The sequence below is a fragment of the Sturnira hondurensis genome, unplaced genomic scaffold (genome assembly GCF_014824575.4).
Source record: "Sturnira hondurensis isolate 20B ecotype Veracruz unplaced genomic scaffold, ASM1482457v3 Scaffold0006496, whole genome shotgun sequence".
In the NCBI taxonomy this organism is placed as follows: Eukaryota; Metazoa; Chordata; class Mammalia; order Chiroptera; family Phyllostomidae; genus Sturnira; species Sturnira hondurensis.
The window spans coordinates 27,276,177-27,292,120 of NW_028079127.1; the positions used below are offsets into that span (position 1 = coordinate 27,276,177).

Genomic DNA, 15,944 nt, shown 5'->3' on the forward strand with positions numbered 1-15,944 from the left:
AAATGGGAATTGTAATACCTAAAGTGTTTTGAGAGCAGGTTAGAGCATGTTGGGAAAATTTATTTTGATGATAAATGTGGAGCATTTAATACACATGTTTGGTACTTAGTAAGAGTATAATAAATTCTAGATGGAGACAACTTATTTGAACCTGAATGAAAGCATTTCTTTATTCTCGTTTTACTTATTCATCCTATAATATTCACAATGGTCGCTTTTGTGGGAAGAAAGTATTTCCCCAGCAAGTAAAGCCAAGTCAATAGCTGATACACTTGGAGTTTGTTTAGGTACATGATTTTAGGCAATAGGAATGGGTCACTGAGAAGAGTAAAATGCAAAACAGGGAAATAGGAGGGTATGCGGGTATGGGCAGCTGAGTTTCATGGGCCTTCCAAGGACAATGTAGAATGTCTGAGAGAAGGAAAAAATATATATAGTCTTCCGCTCCTGTCTTATATTAATTGTATTTTAATGGGCGTATTAACATCCTCATATGGGTCTGCACTGTGTATGTGATGAGTCTATTGGTTACAACAGACGGACAACATTACTGTTAGAGGATCCCCAGGACAGGAAGTGAGAGGTAAAGCACAGCTGAGGAGTCAGATTTTATTTATGCTGCAGAACATGAATATGGAGAGCTGGTGAGGATGGACAAAAGAAGTAGTTCACATGTGATTTTAGAAGTCATGCATCCTTAATGAGATTTGAGAGCAAATCAATCCTGGGTACCCACCGTTTGAGGACAATGACTTAAGTAATTCTCCTTATAGTAAAGACCAATATTTAAGTCACCTTATTCTAGTAGATTTATAATTAGAATCTGCAAGACCCTCACTAGTGATGTCTAGGCTAAACGAAAAAGACAATCGAAAAAGACACATTCAAGGTGAGCTGAGATTCCGGTTTTGAAGGGCACCTTTCTCTCATTTATATCAGAAAACGCAAACAGATCACCATCATCTTCTTAGTCCCTAAGTGTTTTGTCAGGGACCTCCGTGGAGGAAATTAGTGACAAAAATACTTTTCTCTTTCAAAATAGTTTCAAAAAGTTATGTGTTTATCTCTGTGGAAGATTTAATACAGCTAACTTATTTTATTTTATTGTTTAGCTTATTTTTTTAATTTAAGGGGGAAATATCACTTGGACAGCTTGCTACTGGGTTCCTGGAAACTATTGGAATGCATAAACACACATAAAATGGTGGAATTATGATCAAAGGCAAATGTATAATAGGGAAGTCCCACTTATGCTATTCCTCTAAAAACTGGTGTTTACAATGGACCAATTATTAAACTCAAAACATGAGTTTATGAAAATGAAAATTTCCACCTTCCTACTAAACAATATGTGTTCATTTGAGCTGTATTGGGCCTTGAAGCCAAAAGTGGTTTCCAGACAAATGTCTTTCATGTTATAAACTGTATTAAATTAATTGACAAATAGATAAACATTGATAATAATAAGACAAGAGAAATAATGAACAGTAAAAGGTAAATATGTTTTAAATGTCATTCAAATAGACATTCAATAAAACCACATCTTTCAGACAACATAATTATTTTCATCATAAAAATCTCTAGTGGTTGAAATTCAAAAACGTTGATTTAAAAGCTTCACTTGGACTTCAAATCAGCCTAAAAAGAAATTTCCATTTTAATAAAATAGGAAAATCTTTCCTTTGAAACATTGCAACTTATTTTTTCAAATGTGTTTACTATTCTTGAAAAAGACCTAAACTGGGTCTTTCAGAAAAGAGAGCCTTTTTCCATTTGAAATCGAATTCAGCGGAGCAGTAAAGACACAACTGCAAAGCATTCAGAACAACAGAATGTCCCCATAATGAGTCATACATTCTCAAATACCCAGATTTGGTGGTTGATCCTCTGACTAAATAGGAGGGTATGCTGAGCAGTTCTGTGACATTTTAAAATTTCCTCCTGGTGTTCTGATGTCATAATTATCCAGCGTGTTCTAAGGAACTTTTAAAACCACTAAAATACACTATGTTGCCTAGATTTATATGAACTGTTACAGACTTTTAGACATCTTGAAAATCCCTTATATGAAGGGAGAAGATACTCTGATTTTAATCACCAAATTTAATGTTTTCATGACTTAAATTGATTTCATACAGTTAAGTTTATTTTACACTCTCAGTTACTTAGTACTTTACTTACTACTGCAAATCAACACAGCATAGGGATTAAGGCATTTTGTGCCTTAATTTCAAGTTAAAGAGCAAACATTGCTGTTTGTGAATTTTGGGCCAACAAATGAAAAAAAATGTCAGTTTTAATTCTCACCAGGAGTATTTAAATTAAACAGTAAAAGGTGAATCGGGCAGGCACAGAATACTAAATTAGGAACTGGCAAAAGAAATAATCCAGCTCTTTGCTTTTACAATGAAAATGAGAATTGATTTTGCATTGACAGAGAGAAGTAAAAGGACCAAGTGTTTTTAAAAAAGCCTTCTCCACCAAAAGAGCAAAATAGCACTCAGTGGCGTTGCATTGTTAACAAAAGTTCTTTATCAGAAACTATAATTTAATATTTAAGTATCTAATTTACATGTGACAAGGTATCATATCCAAAAAAATTTAATTGCAACTAGAAAACTATTAACCACTAAAAACAATAACAAACACAACCCAAACATTTATAGGAAAGCAATAGCTAGATTTCGAATAGGAAAAAAAATGTTTTATCATATTTGGCTCATTAAACAAAGCATCCATTATAGCCTGTAAAAGAGCATTTCTTCTAATTCAGCAACAGTTTATCCTTTGTAGTATGAATAACATGTGAAGACAGATTTATTGAGTGTGTATATATATTGTGAGATGCACACTCATGTGTTGATTTAAAGATATCATATCTACTGATAAGTAGCTGAACTTTGGAAGGTGCCAAAATCCATATTTCTACATGACCTTTGACCCACTTAATAATGCTTTTTGTAAACAGAAATTACATAAAATACTCTGATTTTATTAACTGAATATTTTCTTAAGTGTAATAATAGACAATGAAGGATTTGCACTTATTGTACAGGTATAGGAAAGTGTTAGACTGCGGCTCAGCCATCAAAGATCAGGGTCGATAGTGCTGATAAGTTGTGCATTATACGCAAAGATGATGGTGGACATTGAAATTAAAGTGAGAACAACTAACTAGTTACAGATCAAATAGGGGATAACAGAAGAAAACATGCACTATACCTACTTTGATGCAAAACTAACTTCTCCTAAGAAACCAACCCTCTGACCTTTCTTACACAAAGAAACAGGTTCTGCACCCTTGGCAAAACAGTAGACTTGGACTTCTTTATTCAAATTCTAGTTTATTGTCTCTGAGTGTGCTGTTCCAGTGTCATCTCTGTAAGCTGCCCATGAAATTCTGGAGCATCTACAATAGTACAGTCTCTAGGTTAGATTTCATTGATCCTCAATATTCCCTTCAGTTGTATATAAATAAAGTCCATTATTCATCTTCTTCTGGTTCCTGTGGTATCACAGATATTTCTTCCTTTAAACAATCACTGAAGAATCTGAGGATTGTGCTGTAGAGGTGATACTTGCTCTTCTCAGATATGTTATGACCCTCATCTGGATAGACCTACAGTGTTGAGGGGAAAAGAGATTTAAAGTTACAAAAGCAAGTATTGTGTCTCAGAATTTATTCTTTTAGCCCCAAATGGCAAAGGAACTTCAGGAAATGATATCTAATGAAAATATCACTTAATTCAACTCTGAGTTTTTCATATTAAACTTTCTCTGTTTATTATACTCATAAAGAACATTTGAGAAAAAGCACAATTTTTATGTGTTTAAATTATGATTTGTTGGTGAAAAAAATTTAGACAGTTTCTTCGTAACTTTAAGTCCCTGGCCTCCCTTTTCTTAGTGCCTTTAATTTGGAAAACTTAAGATTGTAAATTCATTCACTGTCCCTTTGAAATACATGTAAATCTTCTTTCAGCCCTATTGCCAGTTTTACAACCCAGGAAATGTCTTTTTCCAGGGCTAGAAACAATCCCTTTGATACATAAACACTGAAGGAGACAGCACCACACGCCTATCTCCCAGTCTCTGGGAAAAGGGAAAAAGCCTTGATCCAAGTTGTAAAACTATCTCTTGTCATAAAGATACAAGAAAGTTTATGTTACCTTTTGGTAAAGACGATTACTGAAGGCAGGTGGACTACGAATCCCTCCACCCCAGCTTCAAAACTTTCACAAGCCTTTGTTTCAACAATGCTGAATTTAGCCTCTCTCTTTTATTGGAAGGGTCTTAAATAAAATCCCATTTTTTCATTTAATCTTATGTAGTGCCATTTTTATTTGGACAATATAAAAGACATTAGTGACTTCTACAATATAAATACAAATATTGTCACATCAATTCTTTAGCATAAAGTTTTTAAACCCTCAGATTGTTAATGGTGATGATGATGGGAACCCAAGAACTGGAAATTTTCATTTTAAGTAATAGTTAATAAGCTTAGTAGTTAATACATGTAAAAAGCTATTGTCTCAGAACTGAAGGTGCAGCCCACCCTGAGTCCAGGAGACCACCAGGAACCATAAGCAATCAAGATGGTATCTGAGCCACTGTGTTCCAGGGAGACATTCCTCTGCCTAAGACACAGATAAAGAGAATCATCCAGGACACAAGATGAGATAGTCAGTGGATGAAAGGATGTTAGGGAAATTGCCAGATTGCAGCTTTTATCTGATTAGCCTCTTTCCTGAATTCCAAATCCCTTACCAACACTCCCCCCGCCCCTTTGAATTCTAATCCTTTACCTACACTTTTTCCTCCTTATAAAAGCTGGCTTTAAAGGAAATGTAAGATGGTCTGTTAGAGTACACACCTGCCATCTTCTCATATTGCCGGCCATCTGAATAAAGCTCCTGTGAAGATCCAATCCCTGTCCCTGCTCATTGGGTCTGGTAGTGACTGCAGCAGACACGCTGGCTTTTCTGGTTTCAGTGGGACTCACTATCTGCGTATCTATACATCTTAATCTGCCACCATCCTAACCCTGCTTCCTGTGTTTTAGATATGCTCAACTACTTTTAGTTCTTCCACCTGTTGAGAAATCATTTTCCCCTTTTTCATACTTTCTTCAGACTTTGTTAAGGTAAGTCCTTAATAAATATTTATTAAATATGGTTAAAGACACAGATATAAAAGGTGTTTTAAGTTTTCCTTTTTTCTCATAACATTTACTCAAGCCACTTTTCATCACTTTTTAGTGTAAGAGTGATGGAAAATGAGAAAAAAGACAAAGGCACTAGAAGAGAAACAGAGAATTGTTCTTTTAAAAAATAATTATCAGTGTTAGGGTGGGCGGGGATAGGAGGAAGCTCCGGCTGGACTTTGCCAAGACGGACATCCTCACAGTAACCTGAGTCCCAGGAAGAGACCACCAATGCTGTACTGCTTCTTTGTTCAGAGGGCACCAATCCCCAGCTCCTACGGGGAGCCAACGAAAATAAAACCCCACTACATTCCCCGCTCGGGCGTGACTTCTCCCAGCCTCATCCTGCAGACTGGGAGAATCTCACCCGGGTGCGCAAACCCCAATAAAGCTCTTTATGGGGCTTTATTGGGGTTTCTGGCTGATTGGCATTTCTTTCTCAGCAGAGCCTAAGAAAACCTCTCAATCAGTAATGTGAATAAAAGTCTAAGGAGAAAAATACATTGCAAAGAGTATTATGCAATTGTAAAGCATGAGCTGATCCACATTCTCAGTGTGTGTAATTAAGAAAACAACAATGCAATCTTTCGTAGCTAAAAACACAGTAAAAATACTAGCGTAAAGGATGGAGCAGCACTGAAGCTGTGTTTTAATCTCATAACAAGAAACCTAGGTAGAAAAACAGACACATTCTTTTGAAAAAGTGGCTTACCTGCATAGTATAATTCACCCCAGCTTTTATTAGGTGTTTGATTAATTCTGCAGAATGCTGGAAATGAACTTTTGCTGCAAGAAATTAAATCATGATATTTGAAGGAAATGTTTATAAGGATCAGAACATTTTATGTCGTATTTTGAAAGACATTAAGTCTTTTAATTGATGTATATTACATATTTAAAAGACATATACTTGGCTTTAACTAGGAAGCCAGTATATACAATAATGATACAAATTTGAGTTTTATATTAGTCAAAAAGCTGAAACAAGGTCTATATTATTAAGTCTCTACTCATTGTACAGGTGTAACTTAGATTTCCATCATTTGCTATTATCCATCAATTTTAATTGTTCACCCTTTATACCATTATAACAACTTTAACAGTAAATGCTTATTTGGGTAATAATTTGACAAACCAGTTTCTATTCTTTTGTGACTATTACCAGTGCCCAATCTCAGTTAGATAGTGGCATTCTGTTTTATTTTAAATTCAAAAAGAATACTGCATGCTGAGAAAAGAAAGTACACATCTCATTATTCAAAGGCTAAATATTTAATGTGAATCATACTGGTTTCTCCTGTTTCCTTCCAGCTTCTTTCTGCCTTAACGGAAGGTCCGAATCTCTGAAATGAACAGTGCAGCAGGCCAGGGCTGAGCGGCAGCGCTAGCCCTAGCTAACTTCGGAAACTTGACGGATCACTCGGATCTCTGGACAACACTTCACTCACAGGCTGCCTGAGCTATTCTCTCCTATACTACATACATCTTCACCTTTTTGTAAATAACTTTTAAGCTAGCATTTTCCAACTGTCTTGGTAAAACTGGTGCCGGTTTATCAATAGTTTAGGAACCTTCGCTGCTCTAACTCTGTAATACTGATGAATACTACTACATAGCAGACAATATAGGCTTTCTTTTCAACATCTTGGAAAATGACCATGTTATCTCTTTAGAAGTTTACGACTTGCTATATAAATTTAAGCTACTAGAAATGCTAATGAATAGAAGCAATACCTGAGGTGAAATGATCCTCATAATGCTCATTTGTTAATTGCAGGAAAACTTTTCAGAAAGGACACCATTATTGCTTGGTGTGGATACAGCCGCAAAGATAAATGTATTAATGGATTTTCAAAATAGATTATCTTCCTGCTTAGTTTCTAGTGCAAAACTTACATTTGTCATTTGTCCCCTTCCCAAGCTAAAGAGGCATGTAGGAGACTGTTCTGCGTGGCGTGGGCCCAGCTCCCATTGGGAGATGCACAGGACCCACACCTGTGAATAGGTTCTCCCGTGGGGGATTAGGCCTGCTAGGTACCTAGGCTGCTTTGAGTCTTGCTTTTTGCTGGGAACTCCCTCACCCGGATTTGTGGTAAACATTTACTGCAAAGTAACTTCCTAAAAATTGTGCTAAACCTTCCAAGGACTAGGGTAACTGGTTCAGCCACTCCTGCCTTTTCATTTGCAAATATTCCTCTTCTGTGATATGATTACCAGCATCCTCTCCTTTGTTTTCTGTAAAAGGTACCCACCTAAAGCAACCTGTGTATAGTAAATGAGGACCATCAAGTAATGTCCTGAGAAAACCAATAAAGTCTGGCAATAGCCACGCCGCTTTTTCTCCCCTTGAGAGAAAAGCCATGCTGTCCCTTTTCCTCCACAGGACTCGATAGTTTGTGTGAATGTCTTATTTCATCCATAATGACGCAGGCACTGCGGGGGGCCGGTGTCCGCATCACAGGGATATTAAGGTCAAATTGACTGAGTGAATTGATTTACCAGTAATTTTTGAAGAAAATATTCACGATGGTTTATTATAGTGTCATTGACTGAGCCACCAGGTACATATGGGGGTGTGTGTAGTATATGTATGAGTGTGTATATGTGCATATATTTGTGTGCATGTTCAAAGACACAAGTGCATTTCATTTAACGTGACTCTGTTATTTCATCAGATGGATGAAGCACTAGACCCATGACTGAGTCAGATAGAAAAAATGATTTACCTTAATAGCTGCAACATACTGACAGAAGAACTTGAATAGCACTAATATATCCTACAGTGAATGCTAGATGTAAAATTGTTTAATTTTGAATATAGTTCGTTCCTACAAGAGAAATTTCAGAGCACAATAGGCAAGAGTCTCAATGTCAGATTGAAATCCCCCTTCTATGAATCGGTAGTTGTGTGGTTTTCATCAAGTTATATAATTAATATTTATTTTCCTAATTTGGTAAATCAGAAAAGTAACAATACCTATAGTATTTTTGTGGAAAATAGGTAACATAATATTCAAAGCTTTTGGCACTCATTGCGACATATAGTCTGCACTTAATAATTGCTACTTGTTAAGTAATAATATTAAGTAATTATTATTATTAAGTAATAACAATTGCTACTTATTATTACTTCTAATATACATCTTATATCTTAATATCTTAGAACAAAATTCTAATGTCTTTCAAAATGTTTATGTTCTCTTTCATTATTGTTTACCCAACACAGGCAAGATGCCATCTAAGGTGTTTTTTCTAAGGTTTCAGAGTAGTTTTAGATTTTCAGAAGTGTTACACACACAGTACCAAGAGTTCTGTATATCCCTTACTGAGTTTCCCCTGCTATTAAGATTTTACATTATTATGGCACATTTGTCACAGGTTGGAAGCATTTAGACATCATGTCTTTTTGACCTCTGTTGGTCTGTCAGAATTTGTCAGACTTTCTTTGTTTTTGATGATTTTGACAGTTCTGAGGAGTACTGCTTTGGTAGACTGCCTTTTATTTGGGTCTGTCTGATTTTTTTTCTCATTGTTAGACTGGGGTTCTGTTGTTTTATTTCTTAGACTAGAGAGTGGACATAGAGTGCCATTCTCATGACATCACATCAAGGGCACATACTATCAATGTGAATTGTCACCGTAGATGTTAACATTGGCCACTTGGCTGAGTGGTATTTGTTGATTTCTCTGCTGTAAAGCTACTCTTTCTCCACACCCCATAATCACTAGTTTCACCAAACTAGTTTCGACCCACCCCAAAGGAGGGAAGGAGGAGAGTTAAGTTTGCCTATTTGAGAGAAGGGGATACCTACATAAATTATTCAGAATTCTATCTCAGGAAGACAGAGATTTGTCTCATCTTGTCCCTCATTTACCTATATACACATATATATGTAAATGTCTTACATACTGAACTGAATACTGATTTAACATTGGCCTGACATGCTTGAAAGTTAAATTCTAGATCTGTTATGATCTTTGCTATAACATCTTTTGGTTATATATTTTGTAAAATAGAATAAAAATAGGCAGGACAAAGTGAACTAACAAAAACAAGTTCAAGATTCAGAAAACTGACTCAAGGCTTTGACTATTTTTGCTCAATTGCTAGGTAACCCTGAATAAATTATTTTCCTCCTTGAAATTGATTTTTCTGAACTGTGAATGGAACGATAAAATAGCTGGCCCTTTGTTGTAAAGTTTTACACAGAACAATAAAAAATAATTTTTTAAGCCCTGAACAATTCATGTAAGTATAAAATGATATTATTTATTACTGGTAATGTCAGTCGCATACATCTCCAGTATATAATGTGATAAAAAATGAGAGTTGATATGAAATATTTTGTTTTAACTTTTTAAGTGGGTAGCCTCTTCAGAATTTCATGTCAGTGCTGGTAACTTCTTGCTATCCTGCTGTTTCTAGTTTAGTTTCCTTTTGAAGTTATTGAATAACAGCATAGTAGTAGTCGCTAGCCTCGTGTGATTATTTAAATTAATTAAAATTAAAAATAATTTTCTTAATCATTCTAAACACATGTGTTTATGGTTCATAAGCACTTAATCATTAAACACACATGTGTTTAGAATGATTATGTGCTTATGAACCATATGTGGCCAGTGGCTACTGTGTTCAACAGCAAACATTAAAAATTTCTATTATGTAGGACGTTGATTGTCCAGTGCTGCCACTGAGGCTCATAACATCCTTTATTTCTAGTCCTGACTTCCTTCTCCCCACTTGCCATTATGAATCAGATTTTGTGCAGCTCTGCTGTCTTCTTCTTAGGTTGGTTTATAGGAACCCCCATAAGCAAGCCCTTGGATGTACCCCATGCTCAAATTCAAATACCATCAATGACTAGCAGCAAATATACTTACTGTCAGCAGTCCCATGAATTATTAATATATTTTCTTCTTTTAAGCCATGGATATTATGTAGCACACTTGATGCCTATTAAAAAAACAGAAAAATCTTTGTATTTAGACTTATGTAATTTTGCATTTTGACTGAGATTTTAGAACAAAAATACTTTTCTTCATTACTTTTAAATAGTTACCTGGTATATGCTTTCTTCTCTAGATGGCATGCCAAGGTATCTTTCAGAGAAAGCTGAGGCTGTGACCCAAGAAAAGAGAAATTTAAGAATAAACTGAAAACCACTGGAATAGCATATTTCATTATTTAATTTTTACATTACATTTCACATTTAACTTTCATGCTCCAGTAAAACTGATTGAATCATAAAGGAGAAAAGCAGCTGAAAACATCTCTTATAACACATTAGTGAGTACAGTCGAGCTTCTTGGCATTAGGACTTTTTTTCTACAAATCAGTGTGTTATATTAGGTCATTCCATAGGAAGTACTCACCATACAACTTCAGGTCTGTGATGGGTGCAATCACTGATCCACATTTAAAAAGCTTTTCATCTGATTTTAAAATCATTGATGCGACATAGCCACCATACCCCTGGAAAGATATACATGTATCAATTATTCCTGGAGATAATTTTAGCTTTGATCACTATGTTTGCTAATATACACATCAGAATATCTTCTGTTCCAAATGTAAACAAAGACCATATAATAAGATCACTTTGTACAGGTAAAATTTTTGAAAATAATTTACATTTTTATATAATGAGTTATATTAATAATTTTAGGTAAAATACAAAATCACCAGCTGTCAAAGCTCTGCTCTCTGATTTCATATCAAATAACTCCAAAGCACCCGAAACAATTTTAAGCTAGTTAAACTCAGTACTTATTAAATCATATATCATTTGGGGAAAATCAGATATTATATTTAGAATCATTTAATATCAATAACAATTATGTAGATTTAAGAAAGGAGAATTAAATATTTTGAATCCATCATCATAAATATAGATTCTGCTGTCAATTTTATACAATTAAATATTTGAAGGAAATGAGATATGGTAAATAATGGTGCTAATTAGGTGAGTTGTGTTATTGTTTAAATTTAATTTAAAAATATCCTCTTACAATGTTTTGAGTTAATTTAATTATATATTCCTAACAAATAAATCAAGATGTTTAGTTTTCTTTTGCAGCCCAGGAGCTTTCCAGAAAAATTCCACTGGGGATTTTAACAATTACAGTAATACTAGGCTAAGGGAATGACATACTGATTTATATATTCATTTTAGAAATTAAGTTTAAGCTGTGTTTTAGGCAATTCTCTTCATCTTTCTGGAAATTACAGTATCCTAGGAAGTATTAAAAAATATTAACACCCAAGCTTTTGCACCAGAAATTCTGAAGTGATTGATGCATGATAAAGTCTACTTCTGAAAGAATTCCAGATGAATCTAGTATGGTTTACTGCTATAGGAATATGTTATTCTCACCAAACACATGAGATAATAAATACAGAATTTTATATGCTTATTTGGAGCTTCATTTAAATATTGGTACACAAAAGTCCCAAATGCACTCAGACATTATTGAAGTGACAGATAACTTATGTAAGGAGTAGCAGAACATTCCACTCCAAAATATTCCACTGTGGCGTATAGATTATTTTGAGCCAGAGGTACATAAACAACAGCAAATTCTGGGAGAGTCTTTCTCCAAACTCCCCTAAAGGCAGATCCTCTAATAGGCACTCAATTGTCATAAGTCCCTGGCCCAGGATTTACATAATCCAGGGAGGACTGACTCTTGGGAATAGAAGTCAACAACCTACCCAGAAAAAAATTGTCACAAATTGCATCTCCTGTTTATTCTGTTAAGGTCCCATTCATCTTGTCTAACTAGCATTCATCTCTTCTAAAAACCCTGCATCTATCCTCTTGTTTCCCTATTAAGATGGTAATTTAAGCCTGAATTCTAAACCACCTCACAAAGTTACTCATTTTTCCCTGGATATCTCCCCTGTAGACAGGAAGTATGTATGTCAATACACATGTTTTCATTTTTCTCTTTTTAATCTGTTTTTTACTACAGGCAGTTTTCAGCCAAGACCTTAGAAGAGTACAGGGAACATTAATTTTTATAACTTATGTATAGCAATTCTGTACTGGAATATTCAGTTAGTACCCAGAAGTTTGAACAAATCTTCCCCAACAATTAGGAGATAAATGAAATAAAATTATCTTTTGTAGCATAATCTTTATATAAAGACACCAAGAGATTCTTTGCTCAGTCTCATTAAGACAGACAAAAATTACCTTTGATTAGCAAAACTTAAAAGTAATAGGCTTAATTGTGCTAACACATCTAAAGAAAGAAGTGGAGGGGAGAAAAATAATTTCCTTCTACCCTTCAGAGTTCTTGGCTGAGATGCCTTGTAATAGGCAAAAAGAAAAGAAAAGAAAAGAAAAGAAAAGAAAAGAAAAGAAAAAAGAAAAACAAACAGTGTTTTTAACATGTGTACCTCAGGTACATATCAGAAATAACCAGATAAACTGAGTAATTCTGTGAGGTAGTTCAAGACACCACCTTAAATACCACCTTCAACTAAACAAAGATGTACAAGGAGGCCCATTACATAAGATCACCCAGAAAAGAACCATAAACAAGGCTTATTATGCACACTGAAGTCAGTGCCTTCTCCATTACTAAGAGTTTCCTATGATTTAGAGTCATACTTCCCTTTCTGTTACAGAGACACACACAAATGGAGACTTCCTTTATGAATGTAAATGTCTCATTAAAAAAGTGACTTCAACTCTGAGTAAAAGTGTCTGCTGTTTCTTAAATTAATCAGCTCAAAATAATCTTTCTGCCAAAGAGGCATATTTCTGCTGTGGTATATTCAAGTCCCCTCCAGAAGCATGAAAGGGGCATGGTGAGTCATGCCAATCAAGTAAATAAATGGTACAGAGTTAGAGCATGCTGAGCCCTTAAAAGTTCTGCCCCTAGAGTGAGGATTTTTAGTGTATTGTTTCCACTTCTCTGAAATAGAGATGAGACAAAGGTGTCACATTCAAGTGGTTTCAGGTATTTTCCAGAGTAATACTAGTCCCATTGTGAGAAATGTGTTTTAATTATTACAACTTAGGTAATAAATTTTCTCATTCTAATTCCACAAATGCCCAAGCAAACTTCAACTGATTACATATAATATATATCATATATCATTTATTTATGATATATATGACTACTTTGAGAGAATAGCTGAGTATTCCAACCCTCAGAACAACTGTATATCACACATATAAATGATATAAATTAAGAAATTGGTATTATGATTTTTCCCTCAGTTTAATGTGATTCTTGGAGGTTAATTATCTCAAGGACTAAGAAGATGGTGCCCTCTGAAAGAGAAGCAGATCCTAGAAGAATGCTTCTCAACTTGAATGTCCATCATTCAAGTACTTGGGAATCGTGTTAAAATGAATATTCTAATCTCGTAGGTCTGGTATGGGCCCCCAAATTTGGCATTTTTAAGAAACTCCCAGGGCATACCTATGCTGCTGGCCTGCAGTTTGAATAGCAAGTTCTCATTGCATAATAACATAATAAAGAACACACCAGAACATCTTCCTAGCTTCAGCGAGTATTCCCTAGACCAGTGGACCTTTAAAAATATATCAATGCCCTTGAAAACAATTCAATCTATGAAAATGGGCTGTGGAGCTCTCTGTGCGATTCTAAAGTGAAAGTAGGGTTATAAATCATTGCTGCCACATGGAACTGTATTTTACTATTTTTTAAATATAAAATTGTGATATTAATAAAGCTAAATACTCTTTAAAACAATGATAATGAAAGCTATTGAATATTATTCTCTCAGTACCATTTAAAAGCCTAATTGAAAATGTTGCTTTAATTTATTTTAGAGAAATGGCTTCTATTTTTAAATGAAAATCAATACTGGTATTATTTAGAATAAATTAAATTTTTGCTCACCTTCCTTACCACCATTTCATATTTATTTACTGAATGCAAAAGTAAATAATAAAATTGTTTCTGAAAAATATATTCCAGAAGAGGATAAGCTAGGCATAAAGATAATGATTTTAATTCTGAAAACACTTCAGGGCTACTAGAAAGATGCCAGAACTGGTGGGCATCATATTTATTGATTCTATGGTCAGTTAGTGTCCCCAACCTTTTTTGACACCAACGACTGGTTTCGTAGAAGAAAATTTTTCCATGGACTGGGGGTGGGAGTGTTTTCAGGATGATTCAATCACATTACATACAAGCTCACCTCCTGTTCTGTGGCTCCCTTCATAACAGACCATGGATCCTTACAAGACCCTGGCCTGGAGGTTGGGGACTCTTGAGTTAAAGGATGTTTCTGATTTCATTTAAATAAAAAAATAATCGATACTATAGGCTGCTTTGTTTCAACTGTGGTATGTTTATATTGGTGGCTCAATGATCATATTTTCCCATTCATTACAATTATTATGTCTATTCAATTTCTAAAGCATTTTTCATTATTTATATAAGTTTAACAACTTTATTTTATTTTTTATGAAATGTTGCTTACCTGTAGAACACATAAAATATTGAAATAAAATTGAACAGGAACACTTTTATCTTGTGAATTTGAAATTCTAAGCCCATTAAATACTGCTCTTCTTTTCTCCCACCCAACTGCCCAGTCCCTGGCAACCATGATTTTACTCTCTGTCCCCATTAACTTGACTACTCGAGTACCTCACATAAGGGGAACCGCACAGTATCTGTCCCTCTGCTCCTGGCTCATTTCACTCAGTACAATGTCCTCATTGCACAATCTCTTCAAAGGGCTTCCATGTTGGAGCACGGGACAAGGTTTCACTACAAGCACAATTTAAAGTCTCTGGAGTTCCATTTCTTTGAAATGATCACTTTTTAAGGTATATTTGTGTTTTCCCCCCTAATATTCTTATTATTAACGGTGGTCTTTCATTTATTTATTTACTTGCATTTATATTGGGGTAACATTGTTCACAAACATTTTATTGATAGCTTGAATATTACTGACAGCCAGAATGAAATACAACAAACAGTGGTGCACTGCAGATATTTAAGTTAATTAGGGAAGAATGGGAGTGAATGGTGCCGATTTACACATGCTAAGTATCTTTTTATGTACCTATTGTCAATGTACACTACCCAAATGTATGCTCCAGAAAAAACTACTAGGTATGTCGTCACATGTCTCTCAGTTTACCTATGAATAGTAAAAAATATTTCATATTTAAATCTATAAGCACGAAGAGTTTGCTTCATCTAAAATAGTGCAAGATACTCTTCCATTCATCTCTCTATCCTTATAGTGTCTAGCCTAGTGATATGTATAAACTATTTAATAAATATCTACATGAGGTTGATTTTATTGCCCTAAAATGGTGTTGAACATGAAATAAAAATTACTACAATAAGAAGTAAATATTGTGCAGAAAACACAGAAGACATAACTATGCATGTGGTCATCTTTCAGGTGCTAAGCCATGTTGGTCTTCCTAACAGACTTGCTCCTCTTGCTGTGCCTTAAGTGATTTCTGTGACTGGCTCCCTTTGATTATTTATATCTCAGTTTAAATATCACTAATCAGAGGGCCCACTAAACCCAATGGCATTGGCCTGTCCTGGATTTAACTTTTATCCACTGATTTTTTAATAAGACTCTACCATATGAAACAATTTCTCATTTGTTTGCCATCACTTTCTGCTCTAGAAGGTAGGCTTCATAAAAAGAGAGCCCTTTTTTGCCATGTTATTCTAACAGCAGGTACTAATTAGATACTCAATAAATAGTTGTTGAAGTAGT

At 34.8% G+C, this 15,944-nt stretch overlaps 1 protein-coding gene across 1 annotated transcript in view; it reads right to left on the minus strand.

Moving 5' to 3' along the window:
- Positions 1–1,732: 1,732 nt before the first annotated feature.
- Positions 1,733–15,944, minus strand: part of DPP10 (dipeptidyl peptidase like 10) — a 117,256-nt gene continuing 103,044 nt past the window's right edge. Inside the window, exons 15-19 of the mRNA XM_037049907.1 lie at positions 10,580–10,679; positions 10,267–10,325; positions 10,088–10,160; positions 5,919–5,992; positions 1,733–3,619 (exon numbers count right to left, since the gene is read on the minus strand). Of these exons, the coding sequence (XP_036905802.1) occupies positions 3,485–3,619; positions 5,919–5,992; positions 10,088–10,160; positions 10,267–10,325; positions 10,580–10,679 (441 nt within the window). The 3' untranslated portion in view covers positions 1,733–3,484. The remainder of the gene's footprint in view (positions 3,620–5,918; positions 5,993–10,087; positions 10,161–10,266; positions 10,326–10,579; positions 10,680–15,944) is intronic.